General features: G+C 38.0%; 1 protein-coding gene across 1 annotated transcript in view; it reads right to left on the bottom strand.

Moving 5' to 3' along the window:
- LOC142981166 (paired box protein Pax-1-like) overlaps positions 1-705 on the bottom strand; it is a 38,030-nt gene extending 37,325 nt beyond the window's left edge. The window contains exon 1 of the mRNA XM_076126873.1: positions 542-705. Within this exon, the coding sequence (XP_075982988.1) occupies positions 542-623 (82 nt within the window). The 5' untranslated portion in view covers positions 624-705. The remainder of the gene's footprint in view (positions 1-541) is intronic.
- Positions 706-13,436: the final 12,731 nt, after the last annotated feature.

The raw sequence follows: 13,436 nt of genomic DNA, 5'->3' as shown, positions 1-13,436 counted from the left end.
AAATCTTGAGTCATAGTTAGGTATAGGCACCTTCTGACGTCACAGTGTTCTGAAAAACTGTTTAACACTTGCTATTGTTAATCTGTTTGGTACTGATTCAGTTATTTGTTCAATAGGTAGTTAATATATCAAAAATTATATTTTGGAAGAAAGAAGGTCACAAGGCACACCTTCGATCTGGAGAAGATGGCAACAATATTTTGATAATCAGTGAATCAGAATAATTTATTTGTTGAATATGGTGTAAAATGAATAAGGCCCTCTTTTTCAGAGTAGTGCTAATAATCTGAAGCGAAGGAAAACTATTGAAGGCAATGATAACTAGCCTCTATTTCAAAGATGGAAATCTGATTAAACAGGCATGTTTAACAGTAGCATGATTTTCTTCAGTCGGTACTATCGAGTATCGCGATGTTCGACATTTGAAATTTGAAAAATAGTTTCCTGTCGTACCCGCTAGGGGCGCTGATCAGATGTCTTTTTAAACAAAATTTTGGTCAATAACTGGTAGTTGATAGTGGTTGTGTAAATGTGTACTCACCAGCATCCATCGCGTATCCAGCAGCTGCGGCGGCCGCGTGCAGCGCGCCGTACTCCTTGCCGTCCATGCCGCCCAGCATCATGGTATCACTTCACTACACATGGACCCGGGGCCCTCGCTCCTCACTGTGTCAGCGCGCCGGTGTCGCGTGCAGTGCGCGCCGCGCCGCCGCGACATATGCGCGCGCGCAGCCCGGCCGCGCCCGGCGCCGCGTGCCCCGCCCGCCGCCGCCCGCCAGCGCCATTGGTCACCACCCACCAATCGCCGCGCTTCATTTCGAGCGCTTTCCTTTTTCCATGTCGCGTTCTATTTGAAGCGTGTTGATGCATCGTTCTACTTCATAACACAAATTAAACTCTACTTGGTTGCGATAGAGTTGGGTTTTGTTTGTAGGTGTGTGTAGAAATATGTCTGTTTTCCCGTTCGGTCGGATGCGCTCGAGCAGGAGCGCGACGAGAGCCGAGGAAAATGCCGCGCCGCTCCACTACCACCACCGAGTAGGTACTGGGAGTCGCTCTTCTATGTAGCAAGTATGTAGCACTAGTATGTAGCACTATGTAGCAAGTACGTAGCACTATGAAGTGTATGTAGCACTATGTAGTGTATGTAGTCGGTGTATGTAAGGTTGTAATTGATATTTTTATGTGCGTTAATTTGCGTCGCCGCTGAATGTCTGGGACACGTTACGAGGTGCCTACAGTTGCTGTACGCTGATTGCTGTTTAATTAGACACACTGTTTACATTACTAGTACATAATTACTTATGTACGAACACTTTTTACTTTTTATTATTCGCATTTTACCTGCTAGAAAACAATGTTTCTTTTGAGTACATTAAATAGTTGTTTTTTGCTGCTATCACTCAATCACTGTATTATAAACGGATGTTTTTTTTTGTCATAATTCGTATAGATTTTTCAATCTGTAATAATGCTTTAGTAGTTTACCAAATCCGTGATTTAATTCACAACCAATACCTGATGGATTCAAATATGTCTTGAAAAGTAGAAATGTAGTTAAATGAAAATATACTTAAGTTAAAGATAAAGTTTATTTACAACCAGTTTAGTAGGTAGAGTCGGTTACAGAAACTGGCAACGGCCAACAATTTTTTTGCCCTCTTACTAACTATAAAGATCCTTGCGATAATTATTGAGAGGACGCAGTAAAGAAAACGTGTGAATGAAGTCTGCGGCGGAAAACCTAAATGAGGCTGACCAAATGAACAAAGAAGGTTCAGTAAAATTTAAGTTAGTAGAGTAGATGGTTGTTGGGCGATTTACGATTTACTCTAGACCTTAGACTGTTGAAGGGTAGATACCCTTCAAGATACTCGTGACAATCATAGTCACGAGTAGGACCATCCCTTTCACTTCCGGGATACTCTCCGATGGAGCTCAAAGTGGACTTAGGAATCTTTATAGTGCAATAGCTGGGATTCGAACCCATATCTTAATTGTAAGAATTGGACTATCTCCACTTTTACTATACTAAATTATTCCTCATAATCAGATAAAGATAATAATATATTGTGATTACAAATGTGAGTGCATAGTTAGAGCTCGCCAACTGCACGCCAACTGCACGCTCGATACATCATAGTAATCGAAGACAATTTGTTATGTTTCAATGATTTAACGTTTCAACCTCTAAATAATTCAATTAATATGTAGTCTTTATACAGAGGAGACACGTGTAAACTATACATTCATACAAACAAACATACATATATGAGTACTTACACGAAATCAAGCCTTCTCCCCATAGGCGTAGGCAGAGATCAGAGATCGCCGCTTGGTACGATCCTCACAAAGTTTCCTTGCTTTATTCATGTCCATACATCTTGTCATACAGGACCGAATACTATGAATTATGTTGTAAGATAAGATTATTTATATATATTACGTACAAACTATTATATTTAAATAGAGTGCCATTTAAATATGAAGAGTGCCTACTACTTTTCTATTTACTTTTACCTACTGTTGAGTAAATATCTTCCCGTGAAAAAGCCACTTCATAAGGTAAACCAATCGATCTCATCTGTTTTAGATAGCAGTTTGCTGCCGTTTATAAGCAGGAGTTTCAATTAAAGAACAGTTGAAATCATTATCACGCTACTTCTTTAAAATATATTATGTATTTTAAACTCTTTGTTAGAGCACACAACGCGAGTCATGATGTAAGTACAATTACATTGAAATACTTTCCTAAAATAAAAACGAAAAAACAAAATAACGGTTTCAAATAGCAAAAATTATTTGCTGTCATACATGTCGGCAAAAGAAAAAAGGAAAACCTACACCGAAAAACTTTTCAAAAGCTAATTAAATCTGAAAAATTCCTGACATACTCGTAAAACACCGCAAGGACGGAAACACATGTCGGAATAAAAGTGTCTTGTGTCTTCATATCACAGCAAAAACAACACAGGCGCTGCCGCCGGGCGTTGTCTGTTAATTACCACAAATATGTCGCTTATTTACGTAAAAAGTCGCTTTGTCGCATGCCGCGGGAGCAAATTGCCGGGGTGCAATGACGCGGCGCGGCGGGCGGCAGAAGACAGTCTGCTCAACTTTGCTGATGATTTGATTAATATTGCGGCTACATTGATGAGTGTTTGTCTACATTGTAGTGCAAGTAAAGCATCGTCTTATAGCTTTCGAGGTTTTTTTTTTCTAATAAGAGAGCTAGCGTTTAACCCGAACCCCAAAAACCCAGTGGGTCGAAGGACAAATGATGAACAGCCAAGAAAATTGGTATTACTATCACGTAAAGAGGGCCCTGGAGGTTTTGTCATGTTTAACGGGCAGTGGTGAACTGAATATTGAAAACCTTTTGTGTAAATCCTATGTTTCGTAATTGTTAGGATTTTCATTCGTAAAACTTTTGAAATTACTTTTACTTTTACTTTGTTAGAACTTTGATATCGATATAGATACAGTTCTGAGACTTTAATGTCGAATTTTCCTAGAGGAATTGGAAAATGACTGCAAAAGGTCGATGGCATTAGCCAGTATTCTAATTATTTCTTCCAAATAGATTAATTCAGGATGCATAACAATTTCGCAATATTTTATTAGTATTACATTAATATAAAGTAAAACTTATTCGGCCATAAAGCCAAGTGAAGCAAGTCTTAACAAGCGAGCATGTGAGTAACAGTACCCTTCACTAATGACCAGCCAAATTCCACCCGAAACCGCGTTCAAACCGCATGCAAAACGCATTCAAAACGCTGCGGAAATAAAATATCAATAACAGGCTAGTTTGTGTGGAATTATGTCCGCGCCGCATGCGCACAGCACCCACCCACCTTTAATAAATAACCTATAACCCATTGTTCTCAAGCACCCACCGTGGATTATGCCCAATTGTCTCGCCACTCGCCCCACTAGGGGGGGATTAGGCCCCCGACTCCCCCCCTAAGACCATTGTTTCCCTCCCTTTTATCTTTTCTATAGAACTTGTAGTTTACGAGCATCTTAACGCTTATTTTTAAATGTTTTCTTCAGATTAGCAAGGGGTATTGCGCAATAGCAGAACAGATTTCGATATCGTGGCGTGAAGATAAAGCGGTAGGTGTTTTACAATGAATATTAAACATTTGATAGGTTTTAGGTTTTATTGCATGCCTATTGCCCACTGCCAGCTCACTGAATTACTTCGTTTGATTATAAAAGTATTGATAGTAATGTTTTCAATTCTAGATTGAATACAGTTTTTATTTGTCATTCAAAAAGAAATATTACCTAAAATCGGGTAATCTGTCTTATTCCACCGTGTGTTATTTAATAACCGCAAACTAGATAAAAAAGTGTAATTTTGTTTGTCTTTTAAAAACCATTAACTGCTCAAAATACAAATTCGGTAGAAGTCAGAGCGAACAAAAACATTTCCACTTTTCTATTATCCTCAAAAATACATTTACCTTCTGTCCAAGCGTTTGATAAAGCATTGCGCATTGTTTAAACCATAACCCCGAATCGGAACTTTAAGAATGCACACATTATAACTTCATTCAAAAGTAGAAAGTATAAACGACCTGTAAATTGGCTACATCTTAAGCCTTTCTTCAATCGAAGGTATTGTGGTGGCGCCAAAGAATGAGCAAAACGATCCTGTATCATGTTGCACAAAGTATGGAATGCAATTTTAAGAGCTAAATCTTATAAACTCTTTAAATTGCAGTCTTGTGACACAAGACTTACTTCGTACTTTTACTACATTTAAGTTTACGAACATATAAAGAAGTAAGAAAGACAACCAATCGCTATTTTAGGTTTCTAGAAATACAATTTTTATATTTATTTAGCAACTATAAGAATGAAATATTTTATAATCAAACCTAAACTCCAAGTAACTTTAAAAACATGGGCCTAATTCTGTCTTAATTCTTGCACTCTCTATAGCGAGTACAGGCCCTGTTCCCGAAATTGCGATCATGTAGTAATTAAACCCTTAGTCCCTGGGTGTGGGCTGGGGATTTAGAATCCGTTCAAGAACTGTTTAAGTACCTAACTGTCGGATATGAGGTCATCCTACACCATTAGAACGTATAACAATCGTAATATATTCATTCTTAAACTTCGACGCATAGCGCACTTTCCCTTTTTTATTCATACATTTTTGTGTATTTCTTTTTATAATTTGTATGTATTAATATGGTTTAGATTAGTTTAATACCTTTTATAAATTGTAAATAGGCTCTTTCGAAATATTTGTATGTTACCTCATGTATGGATCTTAGATTTCCTTGCAGCACTCAACGTACAGCCAGTGAGACACAAACATAGGTGTTGTTAATCAGGCGGTCTCGCGCCATGGACCACGACCATGGCTATTTGTACCATGTATTGTGGTCACATTTGTGCTCGTATTGTGGTCAAATAGTGCTCGTATAGCGCCTTAATCATACCCGATTGTGTTCGTTTAGAAATTACCAGTAATCTGAAGGAGTTGCTGGTTTTAAAACAGACGTGTGAGCTACAATATGACATACTAGCTGACCCGCGCAACTTCGCTTGCGTCACATATTACGCCATGTTTTTGTAACACTTTTTACTGTTACCTACTCTGCTCCTATTGATCGTAGCGTGATGATATAAAATATGCTTTTTTTCACGAAAAATATTCTCAAAATTATTTATATCTCTTAGTTTAACGAAGTCGCGCTAAGACATATCCGCCATTAAAACAGTTGCCATGGCAACGTAATTTTGTTAATTCAATGCCATTATAATATTGATATTTCGCGACTTCGTTGAATTTTCTGAATTTTCCCGGGAAATGCGTCATTTTCCCGGGGTAAAAAGTAGCCTATGTCCTTTCTCGGATATCAAAATATCTCCATACCAAAGGTCGTGGCCCATAATCCGACCCGGTTCAAAAAAGTTTTTGTACAAAAACGAAAATGGTGGTAAATAATGCAGATATAACCCACTTTTCATTACATGTAAAAATAAAAAAAATATTTAATGGAGAGATTGTTCAGAAGACCTCTAAAAATTGGATAATAATTAGCTGCACAAGCGGTTTCGCCCGTCTGTAAATTATTTTATCCCATGGAAACATGTCATTAGGAAAAAAGTATAGGTACTATGTCCGTCTCCAAATCTAATATGTATATCTCTACACTGCAATTTAATCAAAATATTGCAAGCGTAGTTTTATCCTGGGCTTTACTTTTTCATCAAGAAAATATTGATACACCTGCTGCTTTCTTGGACAATGTAATAGATATTGATGAAGCTGATTAAACATTAAAAAAAATAAATATTTTTTATTTTCTCTTCCCTAAAACTACAAGTTATAAGTTAAGTTTTAAATTACAGTAGATCACATTTTTAATTATTATTATTTCATGAACCCCACCAGCCACAATAATGCGCCAGTTACTATTGAAAAGTACAATCATTTGTCTTTGATACCCGCCATTTTTCTTTTCTGTACGCCGTAGGTATATTTTTCACACTAAATGGGCCATGACCTTTCATGCAAATTGGTTCAGTAGTTTAGACGTGCTTGAGTAGCAGACAGACAGACAGACAGACGGACAGACAGACAGACAGACAGAGTTACTTTCGCATTTATAATATTAGTATGGATTATTTCAAAACTTACAAGCGGTTTGTACTTAGTAATATTCTTTTTCATATGGTTAATCCTGTTTATAGCCAAAAGAGGGCAAAGCCAAAGGGGCTTAGTCTGACCTTAAACTTTTAAGCTTATGCGCAAGGAAAAGGTTGGCTACCACACAAAAGATACTGACTTATACGGTTTCAGAGTACATTTAGCGGTAGTTTATCTATTCAATAGCGTAAACTGACACAAGTGACTATCTATGTATGAACTCATTATTCAATAGAAGTACAACAAATAAAACCCTTTACGATCACTACCTACCACACACATCCCGCCTTCACCATCATAAGACAAAGGGCTACCCTTCACGACATACGAGGGAATATCCTGAGACATCGACTATAAATAGTGCGCGGGCGCAGGGCTCGCCGCGCATGCGCATGCGCATCCACCGTCAGATCTCTGCGGCGGGCGTCACACTACACTGCCAACGGTAATCGGGCCGCCTACCTTACCCCTATAACTATCACTTTGAACATATAAAACAACCTTATCACTTGTCTAATAGAGTTTATTTTGGTATAACACAAAAGTGAGGTTTGTAATGCTCTTATTCTTATGAGGGTAGAGTTCACTTTCCTATGGAATTAAAGTTGTAGTTCATTTTAAAATGTTGTGCGGATTTGAGTCTAGTTTGTGTTGTTTTAAGGTTGGGTTTCGTATATCGTTGTGTGAAGGGCGTAAGACAACGGAAGCTGTGTGTTGGATTGTATCTGTGCCTTTAATTAGACACTTTAATTAAAGCGAGAGTTGTAAAGCGATAATTAGATCATCAATTACGGTTCAGCCGCGCTTTGTTTCAGACCGACGGAAAATTACTTGTGTTTCCTTTATTTTTCTGAAGTTGTAGTCAGAGAGAATACTATTAACATTTATTTATAAAATACTGATATTTATTTTATTTTAAAGTGTTACTGCGACTCTACAAAATCCGTTTCCAAAAATAATACATAATAGTTCTTTCATTCAACTAATTTTATCACTTGTTTAAGATCTAAGAAGTATCATATAGCAACTTTTTACTCACTAGAATAACTGAACGACTAGAATAACTGAATTTCAGTGTTATTCTAGACGTGTCTTTGGTATCGAGTATTTCAAATGTCAAATGACAAAAGTTTCATCACGAAAACCTCTACAAACTGTATGACTTGAGTATGAGAATTTTACTCTTAAGTTAAGTTTTCAAACAACAAAAGTATACCTTTTACACATTTTAAACCCGAATTTGATCCTTCCTTACAAACTCGAGCCTAATTCTAATTCCATGTGGATTCTCCCGTCAGTCACATGTCACAGTGACATTTGTCGTACATAAAAACACACATACATGTCATATATGTAGAGATGTAGTGACAGTTTGTCGCAGCCCTCGAGCGGTGTCCGTATCAAAGGCGCCGCCCTTCCCACAGTGACGTGTTGTGGGTGTAGCTGACGTAGGGCTGATACATTACTTAAATCTCTTTTAGAATATAGATTTTCATCAAGTGTTTTCTATTTTCTACTGAAATATCTACGTTGTTGGTCGTTACTAACAAGGCGTACGAAGAACCTATAGATTTAGAGTAGCATTATACATACAAAAATGACCCCCTGTATTTTCTACTAGCTGACCCGCGCAACTTCGCTTGCGTCACCAAAGAGAGAATGGGTCATAATTTTCCCCGTTTTTGTAACATTTTTCTTGGTTACTCCGCTCCTTATGGCCGTAGCGTGATGTTATATAGCCTATAGCCTTCCTCGATAAATGGACTATCTAACACTGAAAGAATTTTTCAAATCGGACCTGTAGTTCCTGAGATTAGCGCGTTCAAACTAACAAACAAACAAACAAACTCTTCAGCTTTATAATATTAAGTATAGATTAGTATAGATATGTTACTAATAAAAATAGTACAAAGCTTTCACAAACGAAATGTGATACAGTCTCGTCCTCACTGTGTACATTGTGTAATATTGAATCCTTCAATGCCAACTTATCGCAAAACAAATAATAAAACTGTTTTTTTTTTTCATAAAAATCTAAGGAAGAAATACCCTTGTCTGTCCCCAGCCTCCCTCCGACAGCCCTAGCTCAGAGTGTCGGTGGCAACTCCTCACATGATACTCATTAGTTCCTCTGACATTCAGATTATATTACAACGCGACACACTGCCGGCACTTATTTACTTATACTTTTATTTACCACTGAAACTGAAACATTTTGAAAGACGAGGAAAATTTGAAAGTTTAAGTCCTTAATAATTCTAGGGTTTGGATCACGTTTTGATCCTGTGTAAATTAGCTACACACGTAATAAAGACCTGAATCTAGCGAAAAAGGCAAAACGTTCAATAAACCCTCTTTCCTAGAAATAGAGTTATATAACTGTTCATAGCGTTATTCACTTGATTATACCCAGATATTAAGGAGCTACAAACATACCTACATAAAAAAGAGGTTTTACATTTTTTGTAGTCCTAAATAGAGGTATAAAAGCTAGTAATATGAATGTTTAATCAACCTTAGTGGGGCTTACAAAACATTGCAAACGCAAAATGCAGTCTTCGCTCGGTTTCCGGCCTGATTTTAATATAGCTTTTCCTGAAAATTCTCCACCTACACATAAAACAGTAAGACATCTTAATAAAGAAAAAGAAAATTACTAAAATATCCATCTAATTAGCAAATATACTATTGAAACAAACGGTTTGCGGACATGCTGGGCGCAGAGGCGAGGCGACGCGCGCCCGACCGCAGCCGAGGGCGGCCGAACGTACCCGAACGCGGCCGAGTGCGCCCGGGTGCGCCCGAGTGCGGCGACTCGGTGCCTGCTCGGTAAATACTGCTGATCAACATTTGTTTATTAAGTCGCGCTATTTGCATTTCAAGGAGTATAACTGTATTTTAATGGATGTATTAATATTAGAATTCAATATTCTATAAATAGGTGTGCTGTTGCTTTGCAGTATTTGTGATTAAAGATGAGCAAGCCCAAGCAGGCTTTGGTGCATTAAACATCCGATGACGTCTTGACTTCCATGTTTAAACCTAAGAAGTTTGTTGATGATACTTTCGTAAGATATGATATTGGTGGAAAGAGAGGGCTTGGAAAAAGCTTTGATCATGAATTTCATGGAACGTATTTTATTGCAGAGATTATTGCAGTACTAGACTAATGTCATGAACTATCATCACATTAGTACACCCCCTATTCCGTGCTAGTGGTAGAGCAGCAACTAACTATCTTATGTGTCAACTGTCAACATTTGACCGCAAAAAAATAACATAAATAAAGAATAACTTCAAGCATTGTCTCTACACCTACAGAACGAGAGAGTTATTAAGTAAATATAGTTTCAACCACCCTGTACATCCTAAAACATACTTAGTACATAACAGTGTGGTATACAGGGTGCGGTATAGTTTAGTGGCGGGTGTTGCGCGTCGCTGGGCGGCAGATTTACGAGCCGCCACATCAAACGACTCCGCCAGACAACACATGTATGTACATACATCTAACTGTTTTGGTGTTTTAAATATATAATAGATTTTCATGTCTGATTTGGTTTGTTGGTAAAAGGCATTATGTTTTCAGCGCAAGAACTGATAGAACTTTAGAATTACTCAAATATGTAGATAACATATTACGTAAATGTAAATGTTGATCTGTATAAGGCTTTTTGTCAGTTCTTCCCCTTTAATGGAGCATCTAACATCTTATTGTAATATTATGTAAGTACTAGCCGACTCGCGCAACTTCGCTTGCGTCACATAAGAGAGAATCGGTCAACATTTTGCCCGTTCTTATAACATTTTTTACTGGTACTCTGCTCCTATTAGTCGTAGCGTGATGATATATAGCCTATAACCTTCCTCGATAAATGGGCTAACAAGCACTGAAAGAATTTTTAAATCGGACCAGTAGTTCCTAAGATTAGCTCGTTCAAACAAACAAACTCTTCAGCTTTATAATATTAGTATAGATGTAGCTAGATGTTGACGTTACCCAATTTTCCTAGAGTTCTAGTTTTTCATTTTCCTCCGAATTTTCTCGTAATCTGACTATTTTCCTCGAACTATAAATTCTTTAAACATGCAAGCGCTCTTGCTAAGTACATAACATTGGTCAGTTTGGCTTGTTCTCTTTGTTGAACCACATATTTACTTGTTTTTGTTAACAATTGTTGAATAGATATGCATTAATTTCAAACTAATTATTTTTTAATCATTTCTGACCGTTATGATAATATCACGATTTCAAACGTTGCGACAACATATTCTAAATTATATTGAAAATATACCAATATATTTTAAGATAGACCTCTACATTAAACGTCTCGGTAACTACCTACCAACATTAAATTTCCTAACATTCTATTGATTCAGTGTTAGAATATCTAGCCGATATTTTTACTGCAGCAATCGAACTAAACAGATAAATCAAATGCCATTTATATTTAACTGTACATTACGCAAATAATCGCGAACATTTATAAATAAAGGCGGTCGTCCACCGCACCGGCGGTTGCGGCGGCGCGCGACGCCGCGTCGCTCGAGCGTCACTTCACGGAACCGCGCTTTCATCTCCCCGAGTGTCCGCGACCAACATACACTCATTCACGTCCCTCTCACTACTCATACCAGCTGATTTATGTTGACGTCAAACGTCTGCCAAAATGTTACGTTAATTATAACTGAGATTTTCCAGGTAAACGCTGTGGAAAAACAACAAAACATCGAGATTTTGTGAGGGTATTTTCTTGCAATTTCGAAAAATATTTTAAATATGTTTAGAACATATTTTTGGCCTATGTTGTCCTACTTATTCTTAAAAGTATCTTACAAGCTCTTCTACTGGTCTCCATCTCCAGTATTCTTCTGCCGTTTGCTTCAAGTCCCGTAGAATGACAAGCTAACAAACATAATAATACGTTGGCAGTTACTTTCTTAAAGGGATCTGGCAGTATTTTTAAAGGATTTTACTGAACTACGTACTTCAGTCCTAAAGAATGGGTTTATTTTAATCGACGTCACGTAATAGACTTGTATCTTTCAAACAGATCAAAACATCCAATCATTACCAAGACCTTAAAACAGCTAGAGAATTCTTTGGCACCTTATCAATGAGCATCTAGTTAAACAAAAATTAATATTTCCATCCCCAATTGAGCTGCACATGAGCCAAGTACAATGTGCGCGAGCAATTAGCGCGGCAAGTGACTGCATCGGCCGGTAGATGTCGCGGGCGCGGGCCGGCGAGCCGCGAGCCGCGCGTCGTTGCGGCCGATTAGCCGCGCGGGTGACACACCTTGTTGCGCTCATATGTACCGTACCTGAGAGCTGCCGGCTCATTGCAAACTCAACTTATTGCCAGATTTCGTGGACGAGTGTTGTTTAAGAACGTTTAGAGCATTGACCTATTCAGTAGTATCGTCTTCGAATGGTTTTTTATTTATTTTCGTAACTAAAACAAGGCATGATATATTATTGTAGTGGTTACCAAAAACATAGCGCAATAAAAGTACCACCACATGTTGTAGCACAACTTAATAAATTGTGACAGTGAAATTATGATTTTATCGAAAGGTTAAAACTGTTCAAAAATTATGTGGCAGATCTGGGACTAAGAAAATGAGAAAATCCATGCTCATTTAATCCTACATTCTTTAAAAAATCCTGCTGAAATATCACTACAATTACTCATTACATTACATCTCTATGTTTAACTATTTAATTTCTGTTTTACACATCAAAGATTTATACAATTCGTTCCGCGAGACTTAAATTAAAAATACGTTCCGTTCCGCCGCAGCTTGTCACACTAAAACATTTTAGTTCTGGCTTTTCCGCGCATTTTTCCTTTCTTAACTTATTAGTAGACAGAGCGTGACGGACAGACGGAGTTATTTGAAGAGAATATGTGTAATGGGCATCGCAATTAATCAGTATAAGTGTTTTATTGGGTGGGCATCGAGCGAGAGCGTTGTTCCGCCAAATCCGTCGTGGCGGTTGACAGCCGACGAGCGACAAGATGGCGGCCGGTTGTTTTGGCGGGAAGATGATTGTAAATGGCGGTGGCGTGGCCCGTTGTCTGCGTTGATCGCCGGCCGACAGCAGGCTGACTGATTCATTGCCTGCGCTGCAGCGATGCTAATTATTTGGAAGGAATATTGACTGATGCTGTTAGGATCATTGACACCTTCACTGAACGTTTTGGTCACTAGGTATTCCTATTGAAGAATCTAAGAGCGAAGCAAGAACAGTTTTTATGATGTCACCAAATTGAATCACCAAGTTTCGCTTACCTGAAAGGAACCTGACACCTGTTACAGTACCTATCTGATCACGAATTCGTAAATTATGGCAAGCCACCAAAAATGAAAAATGTTGACTCTAGATTTTCCCATCTGAAAATCACAGAATTTTAATAGCCGTGTAAATATTTGAGTAAAAAGTCTCGAACAATGTGAGTTATAATTAGTCGGATGTGTCGCCCCCTGGCGGCGGTGCCGTGCGACACTGAACGTGTCTGCTCATCAATTACCGCCGGCGAGCGTGACGGAGCGACGCGACACCATGCCACACCAACCACAATATACAAACAACTGAAATAAGTGAAGTAATGAAAGTACAGTGATGAGCAGTTCAAGTTTTAAGTTACTTTAGTTCTGGAAAATATTGTTTTTGAATGTAAAAATAATGAACAAATATCCTATATCGACACCAAATGCGTATCATAAACAGTTTTATATTCTTTTCTCTGGTCCGA

The sequence above is a fragment of the Anticarsia gemmatalis genome, chromosome 19 (genome assembly GCF_050436995.1).
Source record: "Anticarsia gemmatalis isolate Benzon Research Colony breed Stoneville strain chromosome 19, ilAntGemm2 primary, whole genome shotgun sequence".
In the NCBI taxonomy this organism is placed as follows: Eukaryota; Metazoa; Arthropoda; class Insecta; order Lepidoptera; family Erebidae; genus Anticarsia; species Anticarsia gemmatalis.
The sequence above is the reverse complement of the archived record's forward strand: the minus strand, read 5'-3'. Positions and strand labels throughout refer to the sequence as shown.